The sequence below is a fragment of the Podarcis tiliguerta genome (assembly GCF_965153285.1).
Source record: "Podarcis tiliguerta genome assembly, chromosome: 5".
Lineage (NCBI taxonomy): Eukaryota > Metazoa > Chordata > Lepidosauria > Squamata > Lacertidae > Podarcis > Podarcis tiliguerta.
In genome coordinates this window covers 3359145-3376417 of record NC_139538.1, presented here as the reverse complement: position 1 = coordinate 3376417, position 17273 = coordinate 3359145, and the positions used below count along the sequence as shown (strand labels likewise).

The 17273-nt window shown below is 47.5% G+C and overlaps 1 protein-coding gene across 3 annotated transcripts in view; it reads right to left on the bottom strand.

The window, feature by feature from the left end:
• The window catches only part of PCYT1A (phosphate cytidylyltransferase 1A, choline), a 43756-nt gene that overhangs the window by 9077 nt on the left and 17406 nt on the right, over positions 1-17273 (bottom strand). For all 3 annotated transcript variants that reach the window (XM_083442310.1, XM_083442308.1, XM_083442309.1), the window contains 4 exons: positions 12739-12891; positions 7594-7693; positions 3147-3263; positions 437-588 (listed from right to left, as the gene is read on the bottom strand). In XM_083442310.1, coding sequence (XP_083298436.1) covers positions 437-588; positions 3147-3263; positions 7594-7693; positions 12739-12891 — 522 coding nt within the window. The remainder of the gene's footprint in view (positions 1-436; positions 589-3146; positions 3264-7593; positions 7694-12738; positions 12892-17273) is intronic.

Here is a 17273-nt window from a genome sequence, read left to right as displayed (position 1 = left end):
CAGCGAAGGCATTTCAGCTCATTGTGCTGCCACTGGCCAGGTCTCTAGGGTGCCCCCCATCAGAGGGCAGGAAGAATGGAGTCTGGCTCCAGTGTGGTGTAGTGGTTAAGAGCGGTGGACTCGTAATCTGGTGAACCGGGTTCGCTTCCCCGCTCCTCCACATGCAGCTGCTGGGTGACCTTGGGCGAGTCACACTTCTCTGAAGTCTCTCAGCCTCACTCACCTCACAGTTTGTTAGGGGCGAGGAAGGGAAAGGAGATTGTTAGCCGCTTTGAGACTACTTATGGTAGTGATAAAGCGGGATATCAAATCCAAACTCTTCTTCCTTTTGCCACGGCTCGGAGAATCCCACTTGGCCGTAAGGCTAAGAACTGGAAGAGCTACAAGGACCCCAGCCCCGTTCCCTCCAAACCACCTTTCAGAGAGGCTCTTTTACCCTGTGCTCAGCCAAGAACTCGGGCGTCAGGGTCCAGGGGGCGTTCCTCACCACCTCGTCCACATAGCGGCAGTGCTGCACGGCGTCGTAGCGCTCGGCCTCGTTCATCACCGTGAAGCCCTTGAAGTTGTGCGTCAACTCGTCGCTGCAGACTGCAATGGTGGAAAGGGCAACGGAGTGAGAACGTGAGCTCTGAGCCTCTTAAGCAACCCTGCCCGTCCTCGCTGGGGCGCCTCTTCCCCGGAGCTCCTGCCGAGAACACCCCGTGGCGTCACGGCGCCATCTAGGAAAGGGCTGCAGCTCAGGGGCAGAGCATCTGTGCTGCATGCAGAAGGTTCCGGGCTCAAGCCCTGACATCAGGGGGCTGGGAGAGACCCCCTGCCTGAAAACCCCACAGAGCTGCTGCTGGTCAGTGTAGGCTGTACTGATTTAGATGGGCCACAGGTCTGATTCAGGATATGTATGTAAAGACTTCAGTGGGAGAATAATAATAATTAGAATTAAAAACCAAGGAGAAGTAATTATCCCAGTTGGAATATATGCACCCAATGAAAAAAAAGTAGAATTCTTCAAAGAACTAGGGAAAAGGTTGCTGGAATACACAGAAGAAGAAAAATGATATTCATGGGAGATTTAAATGGGGTAACAAACCCTGAGATGGACAGAACAATAGGACAGAGAGGGGAAAAAGAAGGAAAGATGCCACTTGGTTTTTTTCGAACTGGTAGAAAATAGGGATATAAAAGATGCATGGAGATTTAAACATTTAACAGAAAGGGACTATACTTATTTTTCGGAACCAAATAAATCCGCCAGTAAAATTGATGCCATTTGGATATCTAAAGAGTTACTTGGGAGAATAGGGAAGATACAAATTCTGCCAAAACTAGGTCTGATTCAGGGTATGGCACCTTCCCAGGGAGAGGAGATATGATAGCTGTCTTCAAATATCTAAAGGGCTGCCACACGGAAGATGGAGCAAGCTTGTTCTCTCCTCTGGAGGATAGGACCCAATGGATTCAAGTTACAAAAAAGTAGATTCTTGTAAGAAGAAGAACATTCTGACAGTCAGGGCTATTTGTCAGTGGAATGGATTTAATCTGGAGGTTGTGGACTCTCCTTCCTTGGAGGTTTTCCAGCACAGTTTGGATGGCCATCTGTCTTGGATGCTTCAGCTGAGATTCCTTCATTGCAGGGGGTTGGACTAAGAATAGAATAGAATAGAATCATAGAATCCTAGAGTTGGAAGAGACCACAAGGGCCATTGAGTCCAACCCCCTGCCAAGCAGGAAACACCATCAGAGCACTCCTGACATATGGTTGTCAAGCCTCTGCTTAAAGACCTCCAAAGAAGGAGACTCCACCACACTCCTTGGCAGCAAATTCCACTGTCGAACAGCTCTTACTGTCAGGAAGTTCTTCCTAATGTTTAGGTGGAATCTTCTTTCTTGCAGTTTGGATCCATTGCTCCGTGTCCGCTTCTCTGGAGCAGCAGAAAACAACCTTTCTCCCTCCTCTAGGTGACATCCTTTTCTATATTTGAACATGGCTATCATATCACCCCTTAACTAGACTAGATGACCCTCAGGGTCCCTTCCAACTCCACGATTCTACCGTTTTGGCTTAACCCCTTAAACTACATCTCCGGCTGAAACAAAGTGCACCTGCTCACATCAGCACCTTCCCTCCTGCAACACTTCTTGGGACAAAGGGCTGAGTTTTGCTTTTTCAGAAATCTCCGCAAGCCTGTACACAAGGAATGGCACTTTTTGGAATAGCAGTATGCATTACTTTAAGAAATACTCAGAAATAAACTGTACAGAGAGCTAACTGCACAATAAACCTTTGCTAAAACGCTACAAAGTCAAGACAGTATCCCAGGAAAAGGAAGAAGGAAGCTTTGCTTGGCATCTGGACCCCAGGGAAGGAACAGCCTCCCTTGTGACAGCTGGTCAAATGGAACAGATAAAAGGTAGTAGGGCATAAAGACAGGCCAATATAGCCAACACACGACTGCCATGATGGCAACTTAGAGAGGGGTCCACTTTCGCATTGGACATACTTTAATGGAATGAAACCTAAATTGCTCTGAAATGGCAATGGAACACATACAGTGGTACCTCGCAAGACGAATGCCTCGCAAGACGAAAAACTCGCAAGACGAAAGAGTTTTTTGTTTTTTGAGTTGCTTCGCAAGACGAATTTCCCTATGGGCTTGCTTCGCAAGACGAAAACGTCTTGCGCCTTCCGTCAATGCATTCCTATGGGAAACCGTCAATGCATTTCCTATGGGAAACCGTGCTTCGCAAGACGAAAAATTCACAAGACGAAAAAACTCGCGGAACGAATTAATTTCGTCTTGCGAGGCACCACTGTACTGACTTGTTCATTTTTTCTGCACAGGTGATACAGATCAGCTGTGGGTTCGATCAGTTTCAACTTAACACTCTCTGGGGTCCTACGTTTTAGACAAGCCTCCTTGGCTGTCTTCTGGGCCATGTATTTCCTCCAGGGGAAAAAGTACTTTCTCTTGTCTGCTCTGAATCTTCTGCCGAATCAAGATCCCTGGGTGAATCTAACCAAGTCCTAGCATTATGAGAGAGGAAGGAAAAAAATTCTCTCTACCTGCTTGTTACATATCATGCGTGGTTCCCCCAGCCAGGTAGCTTTCCTCCAAAATATTTATGGAGTCAAAGGAGCTCTGCCTTACCCCCTACAATCAGGTACGTGTTTGGGAAGAGGTTTTTCGCCTGCATCAAGGCCCGTGCGTGCCCAGAGTGGAAAAGGTCAAATATTCCGTCGGCGTAAACCCTGACTGGTCTGTCCACTAAGAAGAGGAGAAAGGAAAAGCTTGTTAGTGAGGTGCTTTAAGGCTTCCACAAGAGCCTGTTCCAACCCCAAATAAAAGATTCTGTCTACTAGAGTGGTTCTCTTTGCAGTGACTTGAAGCACAGCTTCCTTTGTTCAAGTCCTCAGAGTTCCTGGTTGCAGGCAAATCCACAAAGACAATGGCTTCAAGTTACAAGAAAGGAGATTCCCAAGGAGAGAAAGAGCTGTTTGACAGTGGAATTGTCTCCCTTGGGTCTCTCCTTCCTTGGAGGTTTTTAAGCAGAGGTTGGATGGCCACCTGCCATGGATGCTTTAGCTGAGATTCCTGCATTGCAGGGGGTTGGACTAGATGACCCTCGGGGGTCCCTTCCAACTCAATGACACGATCAGACCCAGAGCATTTGCAAAAGTAGCAGCAATCAATCTGGGCAGGGGAGCAAGGAGACTTCCGTAATCTCTAATCACTGGAGAGCCAGTGTGGTGTAGTGGTTAAGAGCGGTAGACTCGTAACCTGGGGAACCGGGTTCGCTTCCCTGCTCCTCCACCTGCAGATGCTGGGTGACCTTGGGCTAGTCACACTTCTTTGAAGTCTCTCAGCCTCACTCACCTCACAGAGTGTTTGATATGGGGGAGGAAGGGAAAGGAGATTGTGAGCTGCTTTGAGACTACTTAGGGTAGTGATAAAGAGGGATATCAAATCCAAACTCCTCCTCCTCCAGCTTCAGCTCCTTGGTGCTGCAAGGTGCTGCTCCTTGGTGCTCAGCAATAAGGACCCCCTTGGCTGTAATGACTTTCTGGCACCGATTAGATTTTCACTGGTCATGAGAAATCTGCTCAAATAGGCATTTTCCAGGGAAATCTCAGCATATGAAATAACACCTGGAAAAACAGGTTCAATGTGGCGCAGGGATTTTTGGAACCAGCATAATTGCGAGCAACTCCGCCCTGCTGTAAACTCAACCCCCCACCCGCTTCCACATGCGGTTGTGTCTCACGGCTCCAACATGCGCAGGAAGGATATGCATGTGGAAGAGGGATCCAGGCCTTGAGGAAATTGGGGAGACCGACCAAATTCCTATAGAGTCAGTGACAGCCACCCAGTGATGGCCACCCGGCTATAAATGAGGATTACCGTATTTTTGCTCTATAAGATGCACTTCCCCCCACCTAAAAAGTAAAAGCTCCCTTTAAAGAGCCACGTGGAGCGTGTGTGCGGCTCTTCGGGGCTTTTCCCCGAGGGAGAAGGGCTGCCCCCCCCAATCCATGCGCTCTTTAAAGAGAGCACAGCTCTTGGGGGAGCCTTAGCCGCATGCAGCCTCTCCCGGGCAGGGGGATGAAGGCTTGCCTTGCCGGGAGAGGCTGTGCGCGGCTATCCCATAAACCAGGCCAGCCAGCTGGGTTGCAGCACAGTGATCCTGCTTGCTGTCCTGGCTTCTGGGATTCAGATTTTTTTTTTTCTTGTTTTCCTCTTCCAAAAACTAGGTGCATCTCATGGTCTAGTGCGTCTTCTAGAGCGAAAATTACTTTAAATAAATGCATGCAAGTTAAGTCTACCAAGAGCTAGTAGCCACAATGCCTATGTTCTTCCTCGGCCATTGGTTGGGTGCCAGACTGGGCACTGTCCGAAGAGTGCTGGACTAGGTGAGCCCTTGGCTGACCTGACGGGCTCTCCGTATGTTTGTACAAAGGAACATCGCCCAAAGCAGCAAACTGCCCGTGACCCCCAGTTCAAGGCTAAATCAGGGCCGTTTATCAAGCCTGGAGCCTGCAGATAAGGATGTACGGGAGGTCTGCTGTATCAGGCCAGTGGCCCCTCTCGTCCAGCAGCTTGTTCTGGCAGTGGCCGGTCAGGTTCCTGTGTGACGCCCACAAGCAGGATCCGAGAGCAGGGGCAACTGTCATTTTGAGCCATGACACCTCCAACAGTGCAGGCGGACTGGAGCCATTGTGACTAGCAGCCATCGAGAGCCTGACCCTCCTCTAGGAATTGGCTGAGTCCCCTTTTAAAGCCACCCGAGGCCATCCTGGGGGAGTGAGTTCCAAAGATGAACTCTGTGCTCTGCAAATGGCCTTGAACGGGGGACCTTGGGGGTGACGGGCAGGGATTCACCCTGTGCGCCACTGCCCAGCTGTGGCATAATAATAATAATAATAATAATAATAATAATAATAAATAATAAATTTATTATTTATACCCTGCCCATCTGGCTGAGTTTTCCCAGCCACTCTGGGCAGCTCCCAATCGAGTGTTAAAAACAATACTGCATTAAATATTAAAAACTTCCCTAAACAGGGCTGCCTTCAGATGTCTTTTATTTCCTTGACATTTGGTGGGAGGGCGTTCCACAGGACAGGTGCCACTACCGAGAAGGCCCTCTGCCTGGTTCCCTGTAACCTCACTTCTCGCAGGGAGGGAACCACCAGAAGGCCCTCGGAGCTGGACCTCAGTGTTCGGGCTGAACAATGGGGGTGGAGACGCTTCTTCAGGTCTACTGGGCCTTTGAGGCCGTTTAGGGCTTTCAAGGTCAGCACCAACACTTTGAATTGTGCTCAGAAATGTACTGGGAGCCTACGGAGGTCTTTCAGGACTGGTGTTATATGGTCTCAGTGGCCACTCCCAGTCGCCAGTCTATCTGCTGCATTCTGGATTAATTGTAGTTTCTGGGTCACCTTAAAAGGTAGCCCCACGTAGAGCACATTGCAGTAGTCCAAGCGGGAGATAACCAGCCAAAGAAAGGAGCAGGAGGGAAACTGGCCAAGGAAGCCTCCTGCATTGCAGGGGGTTGGACTAGATGACCCTTGGGGGACCCATCCAACTAGAATTCCTTTCACCAACAGGCTAGGCCAGGTCAAGCCATGACCTTTTGGAAGGTTTGCTTGCTGCTTCTCTGAGCGACTGGGGATCCTCTTCTGCCTTTATGCCTCCTCTCCCCTATCCTTGGCCTTTTCCTTGCTCTCGGATACACAGGAGCCGGGCACCGCCCACCTGCTGAGGCCACAAAGCCGCTCTCTGATCTGATAGACCGAAAGGGCAAGCTCAGCCTCACCTCCCATGACTTCGCAGGTATTAGCAGAGAGATTAAGGGGATTTCGCAGCTGCATTGTGAGGTGGGGCTCTGCACTTTGCACTCACGTCAGCAGAAGGAAGCCCAGAGGCAAACCCTCCCTTTGCCCTCCTGAACTCTTGACTGGGGATTAGGAGGGCAAATCTCTGCTGAGAAGGAAGCTGGGAGGGCAGAGAAAAGGGGAAAAAAACCCCATCTTGCTAAAGGCTGCTTCAGTTTTGATAGATCCAGAAGGGCGTTTCGATAAGAATTAAATATAGCCCTTTGAGATCACAGCATCCTTGATAGGGACAATGAGCGAGTGTGGGAGCAGCTATTGTGTTTTGCTATATATATGGACCTCTCAACTGGCACCCACCCACTACCCAGGGGTAGAGAAGGGGATAGGGGAGAAAGATGAGGGGATTATAATAAATGTAGTGGTTTGGGTTGGAGTAGGACAGGGGTAGGCAACCTAAGGCCCGGGGGCTGGATGCGGCCCAATTGCCTTCTCAATCCAGCCAGTGGACGGTCCGGGAATCAGCGTGGTTTTACATGAGCAGAATGTGTCCTTTTATTTAAAATGCATCTCTGGGTTATTTGTGGAGCCTGCCAGGTGTTTTTAACATAAGTAGAATGTGTGCTTTTATTTAAAATGCATCTCTGGGTTATTTGTGGGGCATAGGAACTTGCAATTCTGGTTCTAAATGCAGCATAAGGGGTCTCTATAATATAGTGTATTTTTTAGTATAGTGTATTTTATAGTATAGTATAGTGTATTTTAAAATGGGGTTTCAGAGTTTTTAGGTTTTTTTGAATGTTTTATGTAGTTTTTCAATTTCATTGTTCTTTATGGGACAATGACAATAAAGATATTGTATATCATTCATTTTTTCCCTTCAAAATATAGTCCGGCCCCCCACAAGGTCTGAGGGACAGTGGACCGGCCCATGGCTGAAAAAGGTTGCTGACCCCTGGAGTAGGACCTGGGAGACTAGGGTTCAAAACCCCACTCAGCCATCAAGCTCGCTGGGTGACCCTGGGTGCCAGTCACTGCCTCTCAGGCTAAACTACCTCACAGGGTTGTTGTGAGGATTAATTGAGGGGGAGAACTATGTAACCCCCCCCTTGAGCTCCTTGGAGAAGGTGGGGCACAAAACCAGTAAATCATCATCATCATTTCCATAAACCACAGATCCCTTCAAGTCACTGCTGAGAGGGGCTGGACCGAAATAAATCCCTCTCCCCACTTACTCAAAACTGGGCGCTTTGAGAATTACTTACATGGCGTCCCCCTTAACGCTTCATCAAACGTTACTCGGATGTATGGCTTGCTGTAGTCCACTTCAAGCTCATCGGAAAATGGGGCTGGCTCCCGGAGACCCTAAATTATGAAAGGATATCAAGAAAGTAGGTGAGCTTTAACATAGAGGGGCAATTTACACCACAAAGAACTCATAACCCACCTACTTTCAGCAGCCAGAAACACCATAACCAGACACTGGAGAGACCTGTCAGGAGTAAGCATGGACCAATGGTACCAAATAGTATGGAAAACAGCCCTACTAGAAAAATTAACCAATAAATTGAAACTGATACGGGGACAAACAGAAGAAGACACCTTCACCCCGGTATGGCTCCCCTTTATCACATACACAGCCCGAGAAGACAATGACAAAAATCCACCGGCATACAAATCAATATGGCTAACCTGATCCAAAACACCCACCCACCTCACTCACACACGAAAACAAAGGCCACCACAGCCAACCACAAATGAACAACCACACCCTGGGCAAACCCCAACCTCTCCCACCAACAAAGAAACACAAGTGAACAGCACAAGCAACGCTGACACCAAACCCTACATACATTAAGCATAACAGAAACATCGCCACCCGACCCCACCCAGCTTCCCTCCCTCCACCCCTTTTTTCTCTCTCCCCCTAATGTCTCAACAAATGAAACGGATTTGTAAAAATGTTACATGGAAAAAATACGAGAGACATTACACTTACTTCTGTAAAACAAGAACATCTTTACTAAAAATTTATATATATATATATATATATATGTGTGTGTGTGTGTGTGTGTATATATATATATATAAAACACAGAGGGGCAAAAGGGCATCTTGATTCAGCACCGAATCCGACCTGAAAACAGACCAAACGGGCACCAGGCCCAAGGCTATGGAAGGATTGCAGCAAGTGAGTGTCTGAAGGGGTCACAGAGCTCCCGCTTTCAGAGAACGCCACGTCCACGTCATCCGATGAAGGTGACTGTTGGGAGATTCAGGACAGACAAGAGAAAGCCCTTCTTCACGCAGCACGTAGTTAACCTACGGAACTCACTCCCACCAGGATGTGTCGATGGCCACCAACCTGGGTGGCTTTAAAAGATGAGACAAATTGGTGGAAGATATGGCTGTCAAAGACGGACGCCTTCTCTCTCCACCGTCAGGAGGCAGCGTTGCTGAACGCCAGTTGCTGGAAGTCACAAGAGTGGAGGAGCTGCTGCACTCAGGCCCTGCTTGGGGGGTTTCCAGAAGCTCATCGCTGGCCCCTGCGAGAACAGGACGCTGGACTAGAGGGGCCTGATTCAGCTACAGGGCTCTTCCGTTCCTGGGTAGCAGGAAAGTCATTTGACTGATGTTTTGAAGAGCCACTGCCAGTCTGAGCACAGGATGAGATGGCCCAGTGACCCAACTTGCTGAAGTGCAGGGTTATATATATACAGTGGTACCTCGGCTCTTCAACGTAATCCATTCCAGAAGACCGTTAGACTTCCGAAACGTTCGAAAACTGAGGCGCAAAGGGCTGGCTGCAAGTTCAATTGGAAAAACTGAAAAACACGCAATGGAAGCTTTTTGATTTCCGAGGCACGATCGAAAATGGAAGCAATTACAGTGGTACCTCGGGTTAAGTACTTAATTCGTTCCGGAGGTCCGTTCTGAACCTGAAACTGTTCTTAACCTGAAGCACCACTTTAGCTAATGGGGCCTCCTGCTGCTGCTGCACTGCTAGAGCACGATTTCTGTTCTCATCCTGAAGCAAAGTTCTTAACCAGAGGTACTATTTCTGGGTTAGTGGAGTCTGTAACCTGAAGCGTATGGAACCCGAGGTACCACTGTACTTCCGGGTTTTCGGCATTCGAAAACCAAAACGTTCGGCTTCCGAGACACTCGAAAACAGAGGCACCACTGTATTTGCAATTCAGCTTCTCTTGCTGTGGAACGTGGGAACTAATGCCACATAAAATCCAGAGATTCCGAAAGTTTCATATACCACTGTTGTCTTATTACTCCTTTTTCTGGAACGAACAAAGGAACCTCTTTAGTCTCTTTTTTTCTCTCTCTCTCTCCATTCTCCGCTGCCACCCCTTTCTTGTCCCGGCATTCAGAGTTGGAATCATGATAAAAAACTAAGGAGCTGTAGGCATAGAAGCTTAATATGCATTTTCTCTACAAATTCCTCCTCAAAACCCACCACAAAGGCCTCTCTCTGGCGCTGTGTTTATCCACCTTCAGTGTCCCCAGGCTGTAAAAAAATGGAGCCAATGAGGGAGAAGATGGGAGGAATCACGTATTTTTCTGTGTGTGTGTGTTGGGGGTGGAGACCTCCAAGTGTACAGAAGTCACGGCCTAGGACCCTCGTACCTATGGGACCGCCTCTCCTGGTATGTCCCACGGAGAGCCTCAAGGTCCATAAATAGCAACACCCTAGTGGTCCCGGGCCCTAAGGAAGTTAGATTGGCGTCAACCAGAGCCAGGGCCTTTTCAACACTGGCCCCGGCCTGGTGGAACGGTCTGTCTCATGAGACCAGGGCCCTGCAGGATCTGATTTCTTTCCGCAGGGCTTGTAGGTCAGAGTTGTTCCGCCTGGCCTTTGGCTTGAAGCCAATTTGATTCCCTCCCCCTTTCTTTTTCCTTTCTCCTCCTGCGATGAGGCTGTATTTTAATATTTCAATATTTTAATTGTTGTATTTTAATCTTGTTTTTAAGTTGTATTCATTCAACTTGTTTTTATTATTGCGTTAGCCGCCCTGAGCCCGGCCTTGGCTGGGGAGGGCGGGGTATAAATAAAAATTATTATTATTATAAGATCTCTAAAATGGGGCTGAGCAGGCTCACTGGTCCCAGGAGCCATGGAATCTTGATTGTTAAGCTGGAAAAGAAAACAGGGAATCTGAGAGGCCGAGAGTGAAGTGACTCACTCAAACAAACCCCTCACAGCTTATTGCATCCCAAGGGAGGAGATGTTTGTGGAGAAAGCATGCAGGGAAGATGCTCAAGAGAGCCTCTCACAACCCTTTCCTTGCCCAATTGCAACACAACAGCCCTGCAGTTGGGTTTCGATCTCTGGCAGTTGCTGCCACTGCTGCAGCCTTATTTTGGTTACCTCCACCCCTTCTCTAAAGCCACGGCTAGCAGGCGGGCATTCAGGAACAGCAAAACATCCTGTTGGGGGCCGGGGATGCACTGCAACCTTTTGTTGCAGTACTTAGTTGTTAAGAACGATGCTGCCTGGGAAAGATTGTGGAAGAAAGGGGTCAAGTTCCCCGCATGTACTGTGTTAAAGGAAAATATAAGGAAAATGATGTACAGATGCTTTTTGACTCCTGTAAAATTAGCAAAGATATATCATAACTGTGACAATTGATGTTGGAAATGTAAAAAAAGGAAGGAACCTTTTATCGTATGTGGTGGACCTTCCCCAAGGTGAAAGACTTCTGGGGAAAGATTTATAATGAATTGAAAAAAATGCTGAAATATACATTTATAAAGAAACCAGAGGCCTTTCTTCTTGGAATAACAGGTTTGGAATTGCCCAAGAAAGATGTTAAATGATTTTTGTATGCCACAACTGCTGCTCGTATTTTGTTAGCTAAAAAGTGGAAAACCCAAGAATTACCAACGATAGAAGAATGGCAGATGAAGATGATGGATTTTTCGGAGCTAGCCGACCTGACCGGAAGAGTCCGCGACCAGAAGGAGGAGGAGTATCAGGAAGAGTGGATTAGTTAAATATTTAAGTTAAATTAACTGAAAACAGCTTGCAGATACTTAACTGGCCTAGGATTTTATTTATGTTAAGTGATGAATTAATATGTTTAATTTCATAATGTGAAGATTTAAGGATGTTAATGTTTAAGTTAAATTTTATAAGAACTGTGATTTGGAAAACCGTTAAAAGGATATGCAATGAAATTCAACCAAGTGAGGAAGTCACTTAACAATGTTAATAAGTGTAATTTTCAATAAGGCTATGATTTATATTTGTTTGTCTTATGTGTTGGTTTGTTTATAATGTTGTGAAAACCAATTAACAATTTTTTTTTTTTTGGGGGGGGGGGGGAAACGATGCTGCCTCTGAGATTCCAGCTCCACAACCGCTTCGCAGCCCTGCTTTCCAGTTTGGGTCAGAGGCACAGCCAGTGATCAGGGGAGAGACAGCCGAAAAGGGCAGAGCACTGCAATCCGATATGAGGAAGGAAGGTGACCGGGTGCATCAGCTGAGAAGCCCTAATCTGAGATGACAGCTAGAGAGAACGATTGCTAGAATAAGGGATTCTTCTCTTGAGAAGGGACAGTAGGGAGCCATCACGTTACAGCAGCCTTTGCCAACCTGGTGCTATCCTGATGTTTTGGACTACAACTCCCATCAGCCCTTGCCGGCAGGGACATATCATGCCTAGGCTGGCATGAGTGTGGCCGTGAAAACTGGGTCTGCCGGGAGTTGCGGTTCAAAGCATCTGGAGGGCAATGGATTGGCAAAGGCGACATCATGAACATTAAGCAAGGCCTAGAATCACTAGACCTTGCTAGTGGATGCGGGTGGCGCTGTGGTCTAAACCACAGAGCCTAGGGCTTCCCAATCAGAAGGTCGGCGGTTCGAATCCCCGCGACGGGGTGAGCTCCTGTTGCTCAGTCCCACCTCCTGCCAACCTAGCAGTTCAAAAGCACGTCAAAGTGCAAGTAGATAAATAGGTACCGCTCCGGCGGGAAGGTAAACGGCATTTCTGTGCGCTGCTCTGGTTCGCCAGAAGCGGCTTAGTCATGCTGGCCACATGACCCGGAAGCTGTACGCCGGCTCCCTCGGCCAATAAAGCGAGACGAGCGCCGCAACCCCAGAGTCGGCCACGACTGGTCGCTTTACCTTTACCTAGAATCACTTTGGCACAATGTGCAATCCAGAGCTCTGGCTATTCAAAGAAGCAGGAAGCAAAACAGCAATGCCCACAACTCTGATATTGCTTTATTATTATTATTTTTCAAAAACCTTTCTTTAAACTCTATCCTTGGTAAGTGTTAAGTTAGCTGAGGAGAGTTGCTTTTGACTCCGAACGGGCCGGAGCTCAGCATGCGTCATCAAGTTAAACATTAAGCAGAAACGTCCTGCCAGAATTTCCCATTTCTCTTTGACTTACCAAGCAGTTCCGTGGCATTTTGGAGGGGATGCCATCCGCTTCGGCCGCCCCGTTGGGACCCACCCCTTCTTTTCTCCTTTTCCTGGAGTTCAGCCTGGCAGAGCCCTGGGGTTCCATCCCTCGAATTGCGTCTGGCAGCTCCGCTGGAAAGACCTGCGGGAGCGAACGAGGCGTGGTTGTTTTTAAAAATGAAATAATAAAAAGAAGAAGGGTGGGGGGAACCAGCAGTCAGAAAAGGACTCTGTGTGTAGTGGGTTGATCAGAGGAACAGATCCTCTGAGCTGCCAACAGCCAGCGGGCTTTCAGCGGAAGAGGCTCAAGGTGGGAATGTTTTGAGTCCTCCTCTGAGCCGCCTCTTATCTGCCATAGTGACAAGAGGGCAGTAAAAACCAGCTGGCAGCCAGGAAGGTCTGTCTCCCATGACCCGGCAGGAATGCAAGAACAGAGAGAGAAGGGGGTGTGGAGAGAGAGAACTCAGTGGCAGGGCTTATTTTAGCACTCGGTTAAAAGCAGTGGGCAAAAGATTGAGCTGTTGGGGGGGGGGGGGAGAACACAAAGCAGAGACCTTAACCAAAATGAGCCAAGGACCTGTCTCTTCCAAAGGTCCCAGCGACATGGCACAACCTTTTCAGCTTCCTCTGCAGTTGCAGGATTCCCTGGGGGCATCCACAGACTCTATTCTACATAGGAACATTGGGACCACAGTGAATTAGCAGGCTTCTCACTGACCGCAGCACGATTAGCGGTAGCTCAGCGGTCCCAGCTCCTGCCCACCTAGCAGTTCGAAAGCACTCTTAAGTGCAAGTAGATAAATAGGTACCGCTTTATAACAGGAAGGTAATGGTGTTTCCGTGTGCGGCGCTGGTGCTGGCTCACCAGAGCAGCTTCATCACGCTGGCCACGTGACCCGGAAGTGTCTTCGGACGGCGCCGGCTCCCGGCCTCTAGAGCGAGATGAGCATGCGACCCCAGAGTCGGACACGACTGGCCCGTATGAGCAGGGGTACCTTTACCTTTACCAGCAATGGAAGAACCAGGCTAAAATGCCCCTCAAGTTATGGGGAAATAGTATCTGGGACGCAGCAATGTCTGAGCGTCTCACCAGACACAAGAGGGCAATTAAAGGCATAACAGATAGAGGCAGCTTCCAAGAAACGTGGACCCCTTTCCTGAACTGTGTGAGTGGCTAAAATCAAGACCTTCTTACACCAACCGCTCAATAGTCTCAGTGGAGAGGTTATGCTAAGTAACCTGCTTTAATGTTGACTGTATGCCCAGAGACAATGGATCAAACAAACACCGTTAGCTATACTGCTGGATAAGTGTTTAATGGTTATTTTATTTGTTTAAAAACCAATGAAAATTATTTTTTAAATAAATAAAGAATAGTAGTTGGAAGATTAGTTGTTGAAAGATTTAGGAGAGGTAAAAGAAAGTACAGTGATACCTTAGTTCCCGAATGGCTTAGTTGCCGAACAAATTGGCTCCCGAACTCCGCAAACTTGGAAATAAGTGTTCCAGTTTGCGAACCTTTTTCAGAAACCAAATGTCCACCGCAGCTTCCATGGCTTCTGTTTGAGTGCAGGAAGATCCTGCAGCCAATCAGAAGCCGCGCCTTGGTTTTTGAAAGGTTTCAGGAGTCGAAACGACTCTTGGAACGGATTAAGTTCGAGAACCAAGGTACCACTGTACTTCATTATGCAGCACATAGTCAGACTAGGGAACTCGCTTCCAGAGGGGGCTGTGACGGCCACCAACTTGGATGGCTTAGACAAACACACAGAGGAGAGGGCTATTGGAAGCTATTAGTTCAGTTTCCCAACAGTACTTCCAAAATGAGGAGATGCAACCATTTCCTCCTTCTGGATTCTGTCGGCAGAAATTTCCCTGCCCTGTATAACCATGAGCAGCTCATTAAATGTCTCGTTTTGTGCAAAAGTTCTGCAGTGAGCTGTTGGGAAGAGGCAAAACCAGAAACAACTGGAGGCACACCATTGTTTTAGATAGGAAAGACTAATAGCCCTGTGACCCTATTGCCTAAGGGCATTTGAATCCTGCATTCATTACTATGCATAACTTACAATAGCCTGGTTAACATCAAATAATGCAACAAACCATGAATTAACAATGGGTTACGGCAGGATCAAACAATGGCTTGCGTGGGGTGGATGAACAAACCAAGGTCAAGGACCTGCAGGTTAAAACAAAACAAGCCAACAATACATCATCGCTTCAGAACATGGTATGTTGGCAATAAACAAACCATAGTTGAGCTGCTGGGCAGAGTTCACACGTAATGCTATGTCATGATTTAATAAACCATAACTTAAAAAAACAGTGGCTTAGTGTTACGTCTGAACCAGACCAGTATCAGTCAAGACACGCTGCATCCTGATAATCAGAGTTCAGCTTCAGTTAAAAACCCAGAAGAGGTGTTAACCCCCCGACTGCAGAAGTTGGCAGTGCCACCCTCCCAACCTCAGTCATAAGGAGAATGGGCCCAAGAATCTTACGCAGAACCAGATCGCCCCTCTAAGTCCAGCATCCTGTTTTCAACAGTAGCTCAATATTGATTTAACTCCAAGCAATATAATATCAACAGTCATGCTGACTATTTAAGTCAGCAGTGGAAAAAAGACCAATTAACTGATTTAAATCCAGTTTTCCATAATAATAATAATAACAACAACAACAACAACAACAATTTTTATTTATACCCTGTCCTCCCCAGCCAAGGCTGGGCTCAGGGCAGCTAACAAGCAATAATATGTCTTCAAATTATTCAAATTATATGTCTTCAAATATTTATTTCCTAAACAGTGGTGCAAATCTGAATACTAAGCCACACCAATTCAACAGCAGAATATTTGTATAGAAGGTTTCGCCCTGACCTTTGAGGCACTGCTAAATTTTGACCGCTTTCTCTTTAACTTACAGAGGAAACGTCTTTAGAATATTCCCAAATTGGGTCTCTCGTAAAACCAGCACACGGGGCTTTTTGTGAGGCTAAATACAGGAACACAGGAACGACAAGCCTGGCTCATCTCGCTCTGCCTTGGCCCACCCCAGCTCTCCTTAAGGTGTTTAATGTATACCACTTAACTTGTTTTGCCAGTACATTAACCACTTGGGAACCGGTTCACACCCACGCCAACTTCTTTTTGCTGGATCTCATGTTTACGGTGCTGTGTATGGGACTGTGACACAACCACCCCCTGCATTCCTCACTTTATGAGACAGGGATCAGGGAACCTCAGGCTCTCTCTGCCTGGTCACCAGAACTGGCCACACTCCTCACTGGACCATAGCTCGGTGGGAGAGCATCTGCTACTTGGCTACTTGCAACCAAGTGATGATGCCTGGACACCAGGATAGCGCCCAGCATCTCCACGTTTTGGAGGTGTTTGCCTGGGGATCATTGGATCTTGACTGTTTTCACACACTAATGCCCCACCCTGTAGAATTCTATCAGTTGTATTTTATCTGCACAATCAGAATGGATTTCTGGAACCAAAATGCTTTTTCTGTGCAGCCTGAGCAGGAGCAGGAGCCATTAAGTAAAAGAGGTCGGAATAGGTCAATATATATATGGACCAGGGGTGAGCAAACTTTTTCAGCAGGGGGCCAGTCCACTGTCCCTCAGACCTTGTGGGGGGCCGGACTACATTTTTGGGGGAGAAATGAACAAATTTCTATGCCCCACAAATAACCCAGAGATGCATTTTAAATAAAAGCACACATTCTATTCATGTAAAAACACCAGGCAGGCCCCACAAATAACCCAGAGATGCATTTTAAATAAAAGGACACATTCTACTCAGGTTAAAACATGCTGATTCCCGGACCATCCGCGGGCTGGATTGAGAAGGCAATTGGGCCGGATCTGGCCCCAGGCCTTAGTTTGCCTACCCATGATATGGACTGTCCCGAGATAAAGTGACTTTTCTTCTTTAAGTTCTCAGAGCTCTGAACTTACCTCAAGGTTATCATCTGAGCTAGCCAGATGTTTAACTGAGAATGATTCACAGTAGGTTCATCATTTGAAAAATAAAACTTTAGAGACGTCTTGCCCAAAAATGCCAACTAGAAATTCCATTTTGGTGACTGTAACCTTGGTCTGAGGAGCCATTTGGCACCTACATAGCTTATATACAGTATATGTGTTTCTAACACTGCCTGGGGGGAGAGACTCCTACCTGAAACCCTGGAGAGCTGCTGGCAGCCAATGTACACCACAGAGCCCCAACATTTCATACCAAGTGGGATGCAAGAGTACATAGACAAGATGGAACCCATGGGCCTTGTCCATGCTTCTGGAGTGAAGCCCAACATATCTGGAAAAGAGCAGAGCTTTGCACACCTTGGAACAGAGGGAAACGGAAGGTTTGAAAGACAGAGGCAGAAACTGGTTCCAGGCTGAGACAGGACAGGGAGAAGAGTCAGAGCCTCGGATAGAAGAACATCAGGGTGATGGACTATATGGAACTGATAGAAAAGACTGACAAAATCCGAGACCAGGGAGAAGAGACGGTGGAA